Source organism: Amblyomma mixtum, chromosome 1, assembly GCF_055824585.1.
Source record: "Amblyomma mixtum isolate Tamu chromosome 1, ASM5582458v1, whole genome shotgun sequence".
Lineage (NCBI taxonomy): Eukaryota > Metazoa > Arthropoda > Arachnida > Ixodida > Ixodidae > Amblyomma > Amblyomma mixtum.
The window spans coordinates 184,381,840-184,394,441 of NC_143012.1; the positions used below are offsets into that span (position 1 = coordinate 184,381,840).

At 46.4% G+C, this 12,602-nt stretch overlaps 1 protein-coding gene across 1 annotated transcript in view; it reads right to left on the reverse strand.

Moving 5' to 3' along the window:
- Nucleotides 1-528: 528 nt before the first annotated feature.
- Nucleotides 529-12,602, reverse strand: part of LOC149370193 (uncharacterized) — a 30,161-nt gene continuing 18,087 nt past the window's right edge. Inside the window, exon 5 of the mRNA XM_089577185.1 lies at nt 529-768. Coding sequence (XP_089433311.1) covers nt 529-768 — 240 coding nt within the window. The remainder of the gene's footprint in view (nt 769-12,602) is intronic.

Here is a 12,602-nt window from a genome sequence, read left to right on the forward strand (position 1 = left end):
GTTTTTTTTCGTGCGATTGCAACGTTACATTGAGACTGATGTGTCGGGCGTACAATATTGCCTTTCAAACAGTTGTCTACATTGTATCCCTACTACTGACCCAAGTTTTATCTCTGAGTTCTGTTCACTGATGCAAAAACTTGTTCAAGGGGCCCAGGCCTCGTCAGGCTCTCAGCCTTTACCTTGGGCCTCCTCTTAGACCCTGAGCGAGGAACAAGTAAATTGAAGGCGAATCTTGCCACTGAGTATACTTATCGGTACTGGGGATTACACTTCAAGGCCTCTGACAGCCCGATCGAATAAACTTTTCCTCAACAGGCAGGCAATGAGTAAAATTCATGGAGCGCACTTTATTTTTCTGAAATGTTTGTTCCGAAAGCCCATGACTTGGAAGTTGTCAGCAAGTAAAACAGGAAATGCTTCGTTTCTGCCTTGATGCTGTTCATCCACTGCTTGTTAACAGGTAGAACAATGGGTAGTTGGCCAAGGCTTCCTTCATGAACATCGGCCCTAAGGAGCTCCTTCACGCTAATTGCATTGAGGGTCTGCGCAGTCATCAATTTGGATGAGCTCGTCATCCTCTTCATCCACCTGATATTCTTCACCGTCCAAGATGTCTCCGATCGTGAGGAAAGAGCGGATGTGATCCAGCACGTAGGGCCCGAGTGAATCCAGCCTAGGAGGCTCCCTAGCACCCTCGTGGCCTGCTCCAGGCTGCGAGGGATTGCAGACAAGTTCCTCGTGGACGATGCCAGTAAGTTTCCAGAACTGTCATCGCCAAAAAAAAAGTAAATAGCACATGTACATGAAAAAATGGCGGGGGTTCAACGCGGCTTGAACCAAGTTATATGAGTGAAAGCTCTTAAGCATGCTCTCCCGTCTCAAATTAAATGTTAAGGTCAAGGGTGAAGGTCCATACCATCACGCACTTTAGTTCAATTTGAATTTGTGAGGCACTGAAGATCATTGTCTCATCTGCATCTAAATCAGAAGCGCTACCCCGAGGATTAAATCTCTCGCTCTATAAGTTAAATCATCTTACGTATATAATTCCATGTTCGCTTCCATTTGAAACTACTGTTTCGCAGTATGGGGAAATACTACGCTCTCAAATTTAAACCGCTCACATGTCATTCAAAAACGAGCAGTAAGAAGCATTGCAAACATCGCCCGCGACGTTACGACTAAACCTCTTTTAATGCTCTCCACATAACCCCAATACACGAGCTATATAGTGTGAATTTAATAAAACGATGTATGAGAAGTACTACCTACCGTAATTTTCTTAAACCTTTGTCTCACCTAACACGAAGAGAGCACACTCATGCCATAAAAAAGCGCGATGAATGATTCATTCGCCAAACGCGAACTAATTGAGGACGTCAAATACTAAGTCATCACTTCCCATCATTGCTAAATGCCTTGTGTTAGCCTTTCCAACCTTTATTTTGCATCTTATTGCTTTTGCCGTTTTTCTGTTCCTTGTATATTTTTATTTTTTTGCCTATCAGTTGTGTCTGACTTACTTTTTCCTCACACGCAATTGTTTTGTTAGTTGTTGCTAATGTATGCAGTTAAACAATTCTTTAAACCTTGTACGGGGGTGCAGGCGCTCAATCAAACTCCTGTGGAAGCTTTCTGCCTGCGTCCCTAACATCTGGATGATGTAAATAAAGATTTGACTTGATCTTCGATAAGGATGCAACATTGCTATAAGACAATTTTCGCAAAACTTGTGAAATTTGGCTGCCGATTAAAGAGTTGCAAGCTGATCGCCGCCGCGGATTCTGTATGGCGGGCAACATGGTTGTATTATAAAGACTGTTTCTGTTTCCTTCTCAATCAAATTTAAATTTATGGAGCAGAAAGATATTACTGAAAGCACGACGGTACTTTAAACGTATGTATTATAACACAGCAGAACTATGGACAATTTTTCGGCGCGATAAGGTTACTACATTGCTCAGAAGGTGGCGCAAAATTGTCTAGTTCTTCCATTCTCTCACCAGTTGAAACGGGGAGATGGTTAAGTCATTTTAATTACCTAGCCGCTTCAGGTTCTGTTTTTTTTTATTGCACGTCTTTACTGACGCTCTAAGTCGAATCAGAAGAGCTACTTCTGAATAGAGAAAATGCAGCCGGAAATCTTGGGTTCGCGTCTAGGATTTTAAATTCCGGCATCAAGTCAGCAGCAGTCTTTACTCATCATGCTCCCGGACCGTACGAGTTCCCGTAACTTTTGCTGTCTTCAACGACTTGACACGTGATGAGCAGCAGCAAGCGCGGCGTAATCTTCGTTTCCTGGGCAGCCATGCGCGCCGGACAGCTTTGCTCCAAATTAAACGACTATATAAATAAAACAACTCCACTGCGTCATGTCTCACATGTGCTCGTACTTATTTATTCGTGCTTTGCGGCCACGAATATCAGGTCATACCATAAAGCGCTCGGAAAGATTTTATTACCAGGTACTACGTGTTAGACCTCGCAATAAACTTTCAACTGGGGATACATCATATGGCCCAGCATTCGTAGCCGCACATCATGGATAAACGACCTAACCCACGCGTGACCCACGATGCAAGCATCGGATATGGTTTGGTTTGGTTTGGTTTATGGGGTTTAACGTCCCAAAGCGACTGAGGCTATGAGAGACGCCGTAGTGGAGGGCTCCGGAAATTTCGACCACCTGGGGTTCTTTAACGTGCACTGACATCGCACAGTACACGGGCCTCGAATTTCTCCTCCAAAGAAATTCAACCGCCGTGGCCGGGATCGAAACCGCGTCTTTCGGGCCAGCAGCCGAGCACCATATCCACTGAGCCACCGCGGCGGCATGCAAGCATCGGATATGGTAAGGCTGTAGTTTTTAGCTTCGTGCGCGCAGTGTAATCTTTATGTACGTATATTAAGTAACCAAAAGAAAACTGACTGTGTGCAGCACCAGCAAAATCGCTGAGATGCGTGTGAAGCGAAAGCAGTCCATGAAGAAATGCAAAGAGTACTATCATAACATAAATGAAAAATTTTCTTCTCTGGTCCCCACAAAAGTTTTGGTGGCACTTCAGCCCAAAAATGAATGTAGTAAAAAACCTTTGTGTCAGTGCAATAACTATAGCCAACCATTCATTAATCGCAGATTCTGTCAAAACGTTTTTCTGCTCAGCGTTTGCGGATGATAAAACTGAAAGGCCGAATTTCATAACCACGTCCCTCCAATTGATTATGTAACTTTATCCTAAGAAGTGTGTTCTCGCTCCCGCTAAAAATTGATGGAAGAAAATCGTCCATTACACATGGCATACATAATGCCTTCCTTGTCAGATATGCTGCAGGATGCTCAAAGTGTTTTGCGTGTTGTTTAATGAAACAGTATTGCCGCAGACATTGCAAGAGACTGAAAATATGCCAAGATAGTGCCTATTACCCAAATTTGTAAGCACTTCATTTCTTGGTTCCTGCAGGCCAATTTCATTACTATCCTCCTGTGCCAAAACACGAACTTATCTTTAGTACACCTCTACTTTCTTTTAATATAGTAGCATATTTCATTGCATCCAGCACGGCTTCCGCAAAGGGTTATCCTCAATAACGCAGTTACTGGAAACTATCAATGATTTCGCAGAAATTTTAGACAAGCAAGTCAAATTGATATTATATACCTAGATCTTGGAAAGGCTTTCTTTAGTGCGTCCTGCCCGAAGCTATTTATAAAATTGCCGCCCCTACTGAAGAACAGGGCACTGCTTGCACGGATAGAAGCATCCCTGTCTCATCTTCAACAGAGTATTTGTTGCAGGCATTGGTTCAAGTGTAGCATCAGTTCAGTCCAGCGTAGCGCGTGGGTCCGTAGTTGTGTATTTTTTTCCTTCGTTTTCATCACTGAGATTCTTCAGCATATACCAATGAAGACGAAGCTTTTTGCGAACGACCTTACCCCCTATTAGGAAATCGAAATCCCGAATGATCACGCCATAATACAGGTAGACTTAACAATAGAATCTTGGTGCTAAACATGGCATATGATAACTGAGAAAATACAGTAGCCAGGTAAATAACACGCAAAAAGCAGCCTTCAACTTTTTCATGCAGTACTAATGGTCAGCATTTATCCTTCGTAGAAACTTATAAATGCTAGATTTCGTATTCCAGAGAGATCTTAAGTGGAATGATCACATTACTTAAATTCAAAAGAAAGCAATGAGCCAGCTATTTCTTTAAGAAGGTCACACTTCAAATTGAGATAATATCCTGCAAGCCGTTCATGATGAAAATCATGCAATACGCAGCAGTCTGTTGGCGTTCGTACACCCAAGCCAACATAACGAAATCCGAATCCCAAAGCCTTCTTTTAGACAGGGCAAATATAGAAACACTACAGGACGCCATGACCAACTAAAATACATGTACTAAATCCTGTACTTAATAAAGCTACATAAAGCGCAGTATATTCAAGACGTCTGTCGATGCCCATCACGATCGCATCATTTTAAAAAACTAAGATTTTACTTGCAGAACTCATGGTTTCAAAATTCCTTGTTCCCACGAACTGTTCGAGAATGAAATACTCTGAGCCGCGCCGTCATAGAATGTCCAACACTCGAGTCTTTTCTAAAGACGCTTTAAGATCATTTTCAGTAACAAACTTGGTACTTCCGTGTCATTGGCTCTTAACGGGCATTTTCCTTGTCAAACGTACATTTTATATGGCACCCACTCTTGCCGAGGGCCTTTGTACAAAGGCGGGCTGCATAATTGAAATAAATAAATCACTATAGCGGAACTGCCCACATCGACATAACTGGTATAACAGAAGAATCGCAATTCTCAAAGCAAGCTTCTATAGAACGCCACGCATCTGATAGCTCGTTTTTATATAGAAAGAATTTCCTAACAAAGGATAAAACGAAGCAGACATAGCCTGTGCGTAAAGAATTCACCAATTTGTAATGGAGCGCAAGTTTTATCGCCCTTCGATGAGGTAAATTGAAATTGTCACTCAAAATGTTTCTGATACGCAGCAGCTCTGTCGGCGTGTCTGAGCAAATTTGGCAATGTCATTCACTCCTTTGATTATCTCTCCTCGGTACTGCGCTTGGCACGCAGCGAGCATCGAGCGCTTCTCAGGTGCAGCTCACCGGTTAGTTTGAAGAGGTAACGCTTAGTGGCTGTGTTGTTCGCAGACAATTTTTTCATCACAACTTAGCTATGGTCAAACTGTTTTCGCCTGGCATAAAGCGTCATGAGAGGAGCGAATAGCGTAGCCCCCATCAAGGTGTTTTGCAGCCTTCATCATTAAAGAAAGAACCATTAAAGCCGTCACCACTAGTGCGAAAGTAACAAGAAAGAACACGAGATTTATTTGCGCCGGAAGCCGCTGAGGACGCTTTTTGTCGAATGATCAAATTCTTTGGTAGCCTTTTCTATCGCGAACTAATTTTTGAACGGACATGGCTGTCACGTACGCAACTGTTACGACCAACGCGTACATTCGCCATGTGGGCAGGAAACCAATATGGACACTCAGGACCGAAACAGTGCCCTACGTCTGCTTCCACCGAGCCTCTTAACGGCTACGGTAGCTATAAAATGCAGCTAAATATTCTCTAATGCTCTCGCCTTGTAGTTTGCTGCCATTATCCCAATAAGACTCGAATCCAGGCAACGTACAAAAAAAAACGTGCACGCTTTGGTGGGGCTTATATTATGTGTTTATACACATGCCGATAGGAGTCTATGTAAGGGACTTTGTGTAAAAAATGTAATTCGATTGCTGTTGAATTGCCTCTGTAAAACCACTTGACCACCCAGTGAAACCGCATATTCTATAACTTAGACGACTGTGTTTTGTGCCACGCTCGGTGGAGATGCATTAGTCGTAGATTTCGCTATTTTTACAGCAAAGTAGCGGCACTACACTTTCGTAGCGATCACGGTTCAGTAGAAAGTTCAGACAGCTGTACAGCAAGTGCTAATATTGCTCAGCGCCTACAGCAACACAGCTATCATGCGACACCACATCTCACAGGACTACTGCATGGTAGCACTCTTACTGAGTCACGAATCCGCCGCTGGCTTTGCCGAATGTGAATCGCTGCGCGATGTGGGCAAAGGACTCCAACGCGCTTGACTTCCGCTGGGAGCTCCGGGTGCCATGACAGCATTTCAAAAGCTGCCGCAGCGCGCTTCACCAAGTTGCCCACGGCGAAACGGGCCGCGCACTGCAATAGCCCGGAGTTCCGCCGAACCTGCACAGAAAGCAGATGCATCAGATGCGGCCGCCAACGCTCAAGGTCCTGTTGCCGCCGACATTATGACGTGTTCGTATGACGACATCTAGGAAGCCTGCACTGGCTTCGGATGTGAAACAAGTGGCACTTCGTGCAAAAACAACAGAGGTTGAAATCTGGGAGCCAAAGCACTAGTACTCATCGCAAGTTTCCCAAATTTTGTGTTGCCGAGGCGCTCAACGACGTTCCTTCACTTCGTTGTTTACTTAGGAACGCAGATCGCGTAGTTGGCAGCAGCTGAGTTTTATGCCACCTTTCCGTTGAAGGGTGTGCTCTTTTAAAATTTTTTTATTGTGAGCTGTACGAGTACCTCGGAGAACGAACGTTTACACACCCGCCACCCTAGCTCAATCGGTAGAGCACAAGATGCAAAATTTGGAGGCCGATGGGTACGGATCCCACTACTGGCATGCAGTTTTTCTTGTCCATTCTAATCACTTTTCTTTCGGCCTGATTGAATTACACCATTGATTTCTCCTTTACTCACACACATAAAAACGTTACCGTCGATATGCGCAGTTAGGCGAAATCCGAATTAGGTGTGTTAGAGCTGTTTCGCTTGTTTTTTTCCTTTATAGTCCACCTGCCACATAGGCCACATGACCTTGTCAGGTCTTCCCGACATCTATCTCAAAAGTTATTTCTTGGCAGCTGTTTCATCAATATAAGATAGTCACCAGAAATTGAAAACCATAATAGGATTTAATTAGCAACGATTCGGCTGAAGGACCAGAATTTTTTGGGTGTGGAATAATGGGATTAGTCAGAAGACGTTATGGGCTGGTTTTCTGCGGCCGGAGCAGCTCGCGACTAGGCGGTAACAAGCGCCACTCTGACGGGAAAGCTTCGGACCAGCGACGGCAGTGGGAGTCTCACACCGACTGGAGGGAGTCATTGGGTTGTCGCCCGCCATCCACTGATTGTAGAGTTCACGCACGCGGTCTTTGAAGGGTTATTCAGCACGACGTCCAGTGGCTGAAGTGTTGAAGTCATGCCACCCGGAATGACAACGAGCTCCGTCCTCCCGTCGCGGAGCGCCTGCTTCACACCGGCAGTCAAGTGCCCGCGAAAGGCATCCAACACGTGCATGCTCGGACACCGCACGAGTGCGCCGGGTCGTCGATTCCAGATGGTGTTAATCCAGTTGACCATGAGGGCCTCCTCCGTATAGCCCTTTTCGTTCACCCGAACGATAACGTCCCGCGCGAAAGCTTCTTCCGGCAGCGTCTTCCGCTTGAAGATCATATATGGGAGCAGCTTTCTGCCATCTGCAGTGCACGCGAGCATTACCGCGAAGCGCGAATGCAAAGAAAGAAAACATGCGAGCACAGGTTGGTTCAATGTTTCCACAACCAAGTAGATCGTTTGATACAGGCCGGTTACCCTTCAGAAGTCTTGGTCTGCGCTGCAGAAAAACTGCAGAAAAAGTTGAGGTACGATACAAACACCAAAACTAAAAAAAAGAAAAAGAAAAAAGTCGCCGTTGTTTCATATCTGCATCAGGTCTCGCACAACCTGAACAGAATTGGGGAGCATGTGGGGGTTGACGTTGTGCTTTCGGCGCCCATCCCATTGTCTAGCCTGGTGAGGAAAGTAAATTCGGCAAACAGTGATCCACGCGGTTGCTTGAAAAGGCATGCAAAAGAATTTGTCCCCTGCCAGCAGGGAGTCATCTATTCTTTGCCGTTATCTTGTGGGATGCAATACATCGGCCAAACCGGCCGATGTATCAATGAAAGATTAAAGGAACATGATTATAATGTCGCACGTGGGCCTATCGTAGGCCAAGTAGCGAAACACTGCAGAAATTGAAAAAGTGATCATGCTGATGACGAAGATGACCACGATGCCGGCGAACCATCGTACAACGAGTGCGTTGTGATAGGTAGGAACCGCGATTCGTTGACAAGGGAAATCATAGACGCACATATGATAGCAAGGTTCCAGGAAGAATGCATAAACGCACCATCTGTATTGCTGTCAGGAAAAGAAAAACGCTACCTTGAATGTGAATGTTGACACGCCTGTGCTTTATTTTGTTTCTATTATTATTGTTATTATTATTACTATTTGGAATTTTTTGAATTGTGTTCCCGCTGCATGACTTGTGCCCATTTCCTTCCATTTTTGGCCGCCAGTTAGGTATTTATTCAGGCTGGCAGCTAATAAAGATTTCAGTTGTGAGTCAGCGCTGTGTTGTGTCTGTGCCTGTTTCCTTGTCTCGTTCGTTGCGCTGTAGTCATAGAATGTCGGAACCAACTCGCCCTGCAACCTAACTTGTCACAGAGGTTACTTTACAGGAATCAGAGCAACGCTCTGTATGCCGCACACAGTCAGCTGATGCAGAACGTCACTAACCCCGACTCCTTTAGCAAGAGACATCACGGCTTAGAGTTCGCATCTGTTCCATGTCTGAAACTTTCCAATTCCCCGCCGAGATAGATGTCACCTTCCCGTGCGCCTGGAGTGCCTCACGAATGAAGCAATCTTCCAAGCGCTTGGGAAGCCACAAATGCTTCAGCTTCACCTCCTTCGCTTCCGGGTCAACAACAACAGAGCGGCGGCTCTTCACCAAGAGTTCGCCGCATGACTGGAGCTTTTCATTTGATTGCACCGATTTGCAAGTAACCATCCAGACGTGAGACATCTGGTATTGTCCAATAGAGCTATGTTCTTTTATTTCCACACGTTTCGCAGCGAGTCTCTGAAATCTTGTGCCCTGTACGGGCGCCCAGCAAGACCTGCACGCAGAAAAACGGTGTCGGCCACTAGTTTACCCGTTGGGAGTCGGGGCAGGACAATGCGGTAGTCATTACTACCGGCAAAAGCCTGAGCAGTACCTCGTCCAGAGGCCGATTGAACATATTGTGCGGAGAACATCGAGGAACGCGTCCGCTAAGAACAACGTCTTCTTTCTCCCCTAGGCTATCGCCGCAGCCAACACGACTCGTGTTACACTGCACCATAGTCTCGCGCTGTGCATTGGAGAGAGTCGTGTTCATCAACTTCCATCTGCTCTGTCCATCGGCATTTCCTGCTCACAGTCGTCTTCTACGTAGCACAAATACGTGCTTTCGCTCTGGTTGGAACGCAGTAAATGTTCTCTGCAGTTTTTTTGTTCAAAGTGGAGGGGTAGTTGTCCGAGTGCTTCGGGTTTGTTGTTAAAGATTTGTTTCGATTTGCACTTTGTAACTATGCTGTAGCACAGATTTGGTTATGAACGAACTTTTAGTTCATATGTGCATGTCAGCATGGTTCTTCTGTCGGCGAGGGTTGCCTCAGTGCATTCTACATAGAGATTATTTCTCGGTGATGTCCTGTACGCTGCACTTCAAAGCGGCAGACCCGAGTTATGTATTCGTACATGACGAATTCTTCTTTTACGGCGCAAGGGCATCTTTGGACAAAGAGCATAATGGCACAAGATTCTTTCAACAACTCAAATTGAGGACAAAGACCAATTTCCCAAACGTTTCACCCTAAAGAAGCCGAGAACAAGGCAGGGGAAAGCTTGTACCCACTGTATCACCGGTGGGTACCCGGCGGCTCTAGGGGTCGAACTCCGCACCTCCCGCAAGCGAAGTGGATGTTCAAACCACTAGGTCACCACTGCAGTAGTTAAGTATTTGTTCCAACCTCTTTATTTAGGATGGCATAGCGAAACCCCACACTATGCACCCGTAATCTTGGCAAGATCGTTCTGGAGCACGATAAATTCTCAAGAGGCTTGTCCTCTCGGACTCCCACCGTTTTCGTGACAGGATGTTTAGAACATTTAAGGATCGAGAAGCATTTTCTTTGTGTGGCTTAGGTGTGCAAGGAATGCGAGATTTTTACCGAAAGCTATACCCAGAAATTTGTGTTCTTTTACTGGTAAATTGGTTTCCCTTAGGTGTAGGGTGGGATTGTTCTGTAAGCCTCGTTTGAGGCAAAACAAAACAGCCGCTGTTTTCCTGGGAGAAGACTGGAATCCATTTCCATCTGCCCATGTTGCTAGTTTATTGTCAATTGTACTTGTCTCTCGCGTGTTGATATGTTGATTGATGCGCAGGTGGTCTGGAGATCGTCGACATAAACTCAGTACCTTATATATTTTGGGATTTGGGCTAATGAATTGATTTTCGCGACAAGAAGTGTAGTATTTAAAATACACCCGTGGTACTCCATTTTCCTGAACAAAATTCTTTAAGATGATTGAACCTAGGCTTCCAAGAAAGGAACGACTCGACGGCCAATATTCTATGCAGTTCTGGATCCTTCCTCGGATGCCAAGCTCTGCTTTATCACAGAGTATCACCAACCTCCAAGCAATGTCGTATGGCTTTTCGAGGTCGACGAAGACCGTAAGATAATGCTGTCTGCGTATGCTCTCTTTTGCTGCTGTCGAGCATGGCCTTTTAAAAGCAAACTAATGAATGTCAAGGAGTTCATGAGAATCCTGCACAAGGGTTAGCCTGATTTTCAATACACTATCAAAATCCTCGGCGAGGCCACTGTTAAGTGCTATTGGTCAATAACTGCAAGGGGATGTTGGTTGCTTTCGAGGTTTCAGGAATGGTACTATAAGAGCTCTTTAGAAGAGTGTCCATATTTTGTTAAAAAAATTTGAAAGTGCTTCTACAGAAGCAGGCTTGTAAGTTTGAAGGACCCCTCCGGCCACCTCGCTGGATGGAGCTTGCGCCTCCCGGAATTTTGGCGTCACCGTCGTTTACAAGTGCCGACGCAAGCCCTCTGAAGGCTCGTTAACACTTGCCCAAAAATGCGGCGAGCGAAGTGCAATCGGCCGCTTTTGACGCCGAGCGAGGCGGTAAGCGGCGAAGCGAGGGCGATCGGGCGGGGCCGATTTCCGCCACGCAGCGACAAGCATGGCGGCACCCTTCGAAGCCGGACCCCTCGCTTCGGATTGAATTTTTGTTGTTGCTGCCTTTTTCAGAGCGTTCACTAACCTGAAATGCGGCTCAGGTCTTTCGCTTCGTCTCACCTCGCCTCTAATAATGCGCATAAGTGATAAATTTGCTTGATTTTTTTATTTAGAGTTACGAATCTGCCGCTTCTAGGCTTAACAGCAGAGTCGGTTTGTTGACAGTAATGGTTCCCGCCCTGACAAACACATGGCGCCACTATAGGCTGAGTTATTTTTGTGTCTGTGCTAGCATACGCTGAACTAAAAGTGAGCATGCGTCTGTGTTTAACATACGTAAGCATGCATGCGCTTCTTGTAAGTAGACAGCGTAAATTTATGCTCTTTTCACACTATATCTGTGTTTGCCGCTAGCAGGGACGCGGTATAGCAAAAGCGAGAAATAGCAGCGGTGCGGCGCATCCGCCTCGCCCGCACGTGAACAAGTGAGAACAGGTCCTTGTTCTTGCGGTGAGCGAATCCACTCCGCTTGCCGGATTTTTGGGCAAGTGTGAACGCGCCTTGAGGCCGACTGCCTGTCACGAGCCCCTGTCGGTGCTCCGCTGCCGGACGACGATATGGACGCCTTCCTGGGACCCATCAGCTCGAACAACAACGCTCCGACCCCGGCCAAAAACGCCTCATCGAGTGCATGGAAGTCATGGTCCCTTCCATCCCACGCCTCGTTCAAGCGACGACTGCCTTCGTTCTGTGTACAGAATGATGTCCTCGTGAAGAATTGCGAAGTGAACAAAACAGCCTACCTCCTTGTTTTACCAGCAAGCCTCCCCGAGCAAGTTCTACAGACTTCCGACGATGAGGTGACAGCTGGACGTCTCGCGTGTGCTTACACCCTCCGCCGCACTGAAGAGATGTATTACTGGCCGCGACTCTCTGCCGATGCCGCACATTTTGTGAAAACCTGCCCAAACTGACAGCGCCGAAAGACCTCACCCACCCGACCAGCAGGATTTCTGAGCCGTATTGAAACCCCATCCAGGCCCTTCCAGCCGATCAGCATAGACATTCTAGGTTTGGTTTACTGGTTTTTAACGTAAGAAAGTGACTCAGGCTATGAATGACGCCGTTGTGAAGGGCTCCGGAAATTTCTACCACCTGGGGTTCTTTAACGAACACTGACATCGCACAGTGCACGGGCCTCTAATTTCGCCTCCATCGAAATTCAGCCGCCGCCGCCGGGATCGAACCCGCGTCTCTCGGGCCAGCCGACCTGCTTGGGTCTTAGCCAAAGTTAACGTATGGAATTAAGTGGATCTTCACAGAGACCGACTACCTCACCCGCTACATCGTGGCAAAAGCCCTACCGAACGGAACAGCAGCAAAAGTCGTGCTGTCCATTCTTCTGCGACACGGCGCCCCCAATATGCTCATCACGGACAGAGGGACCGCGT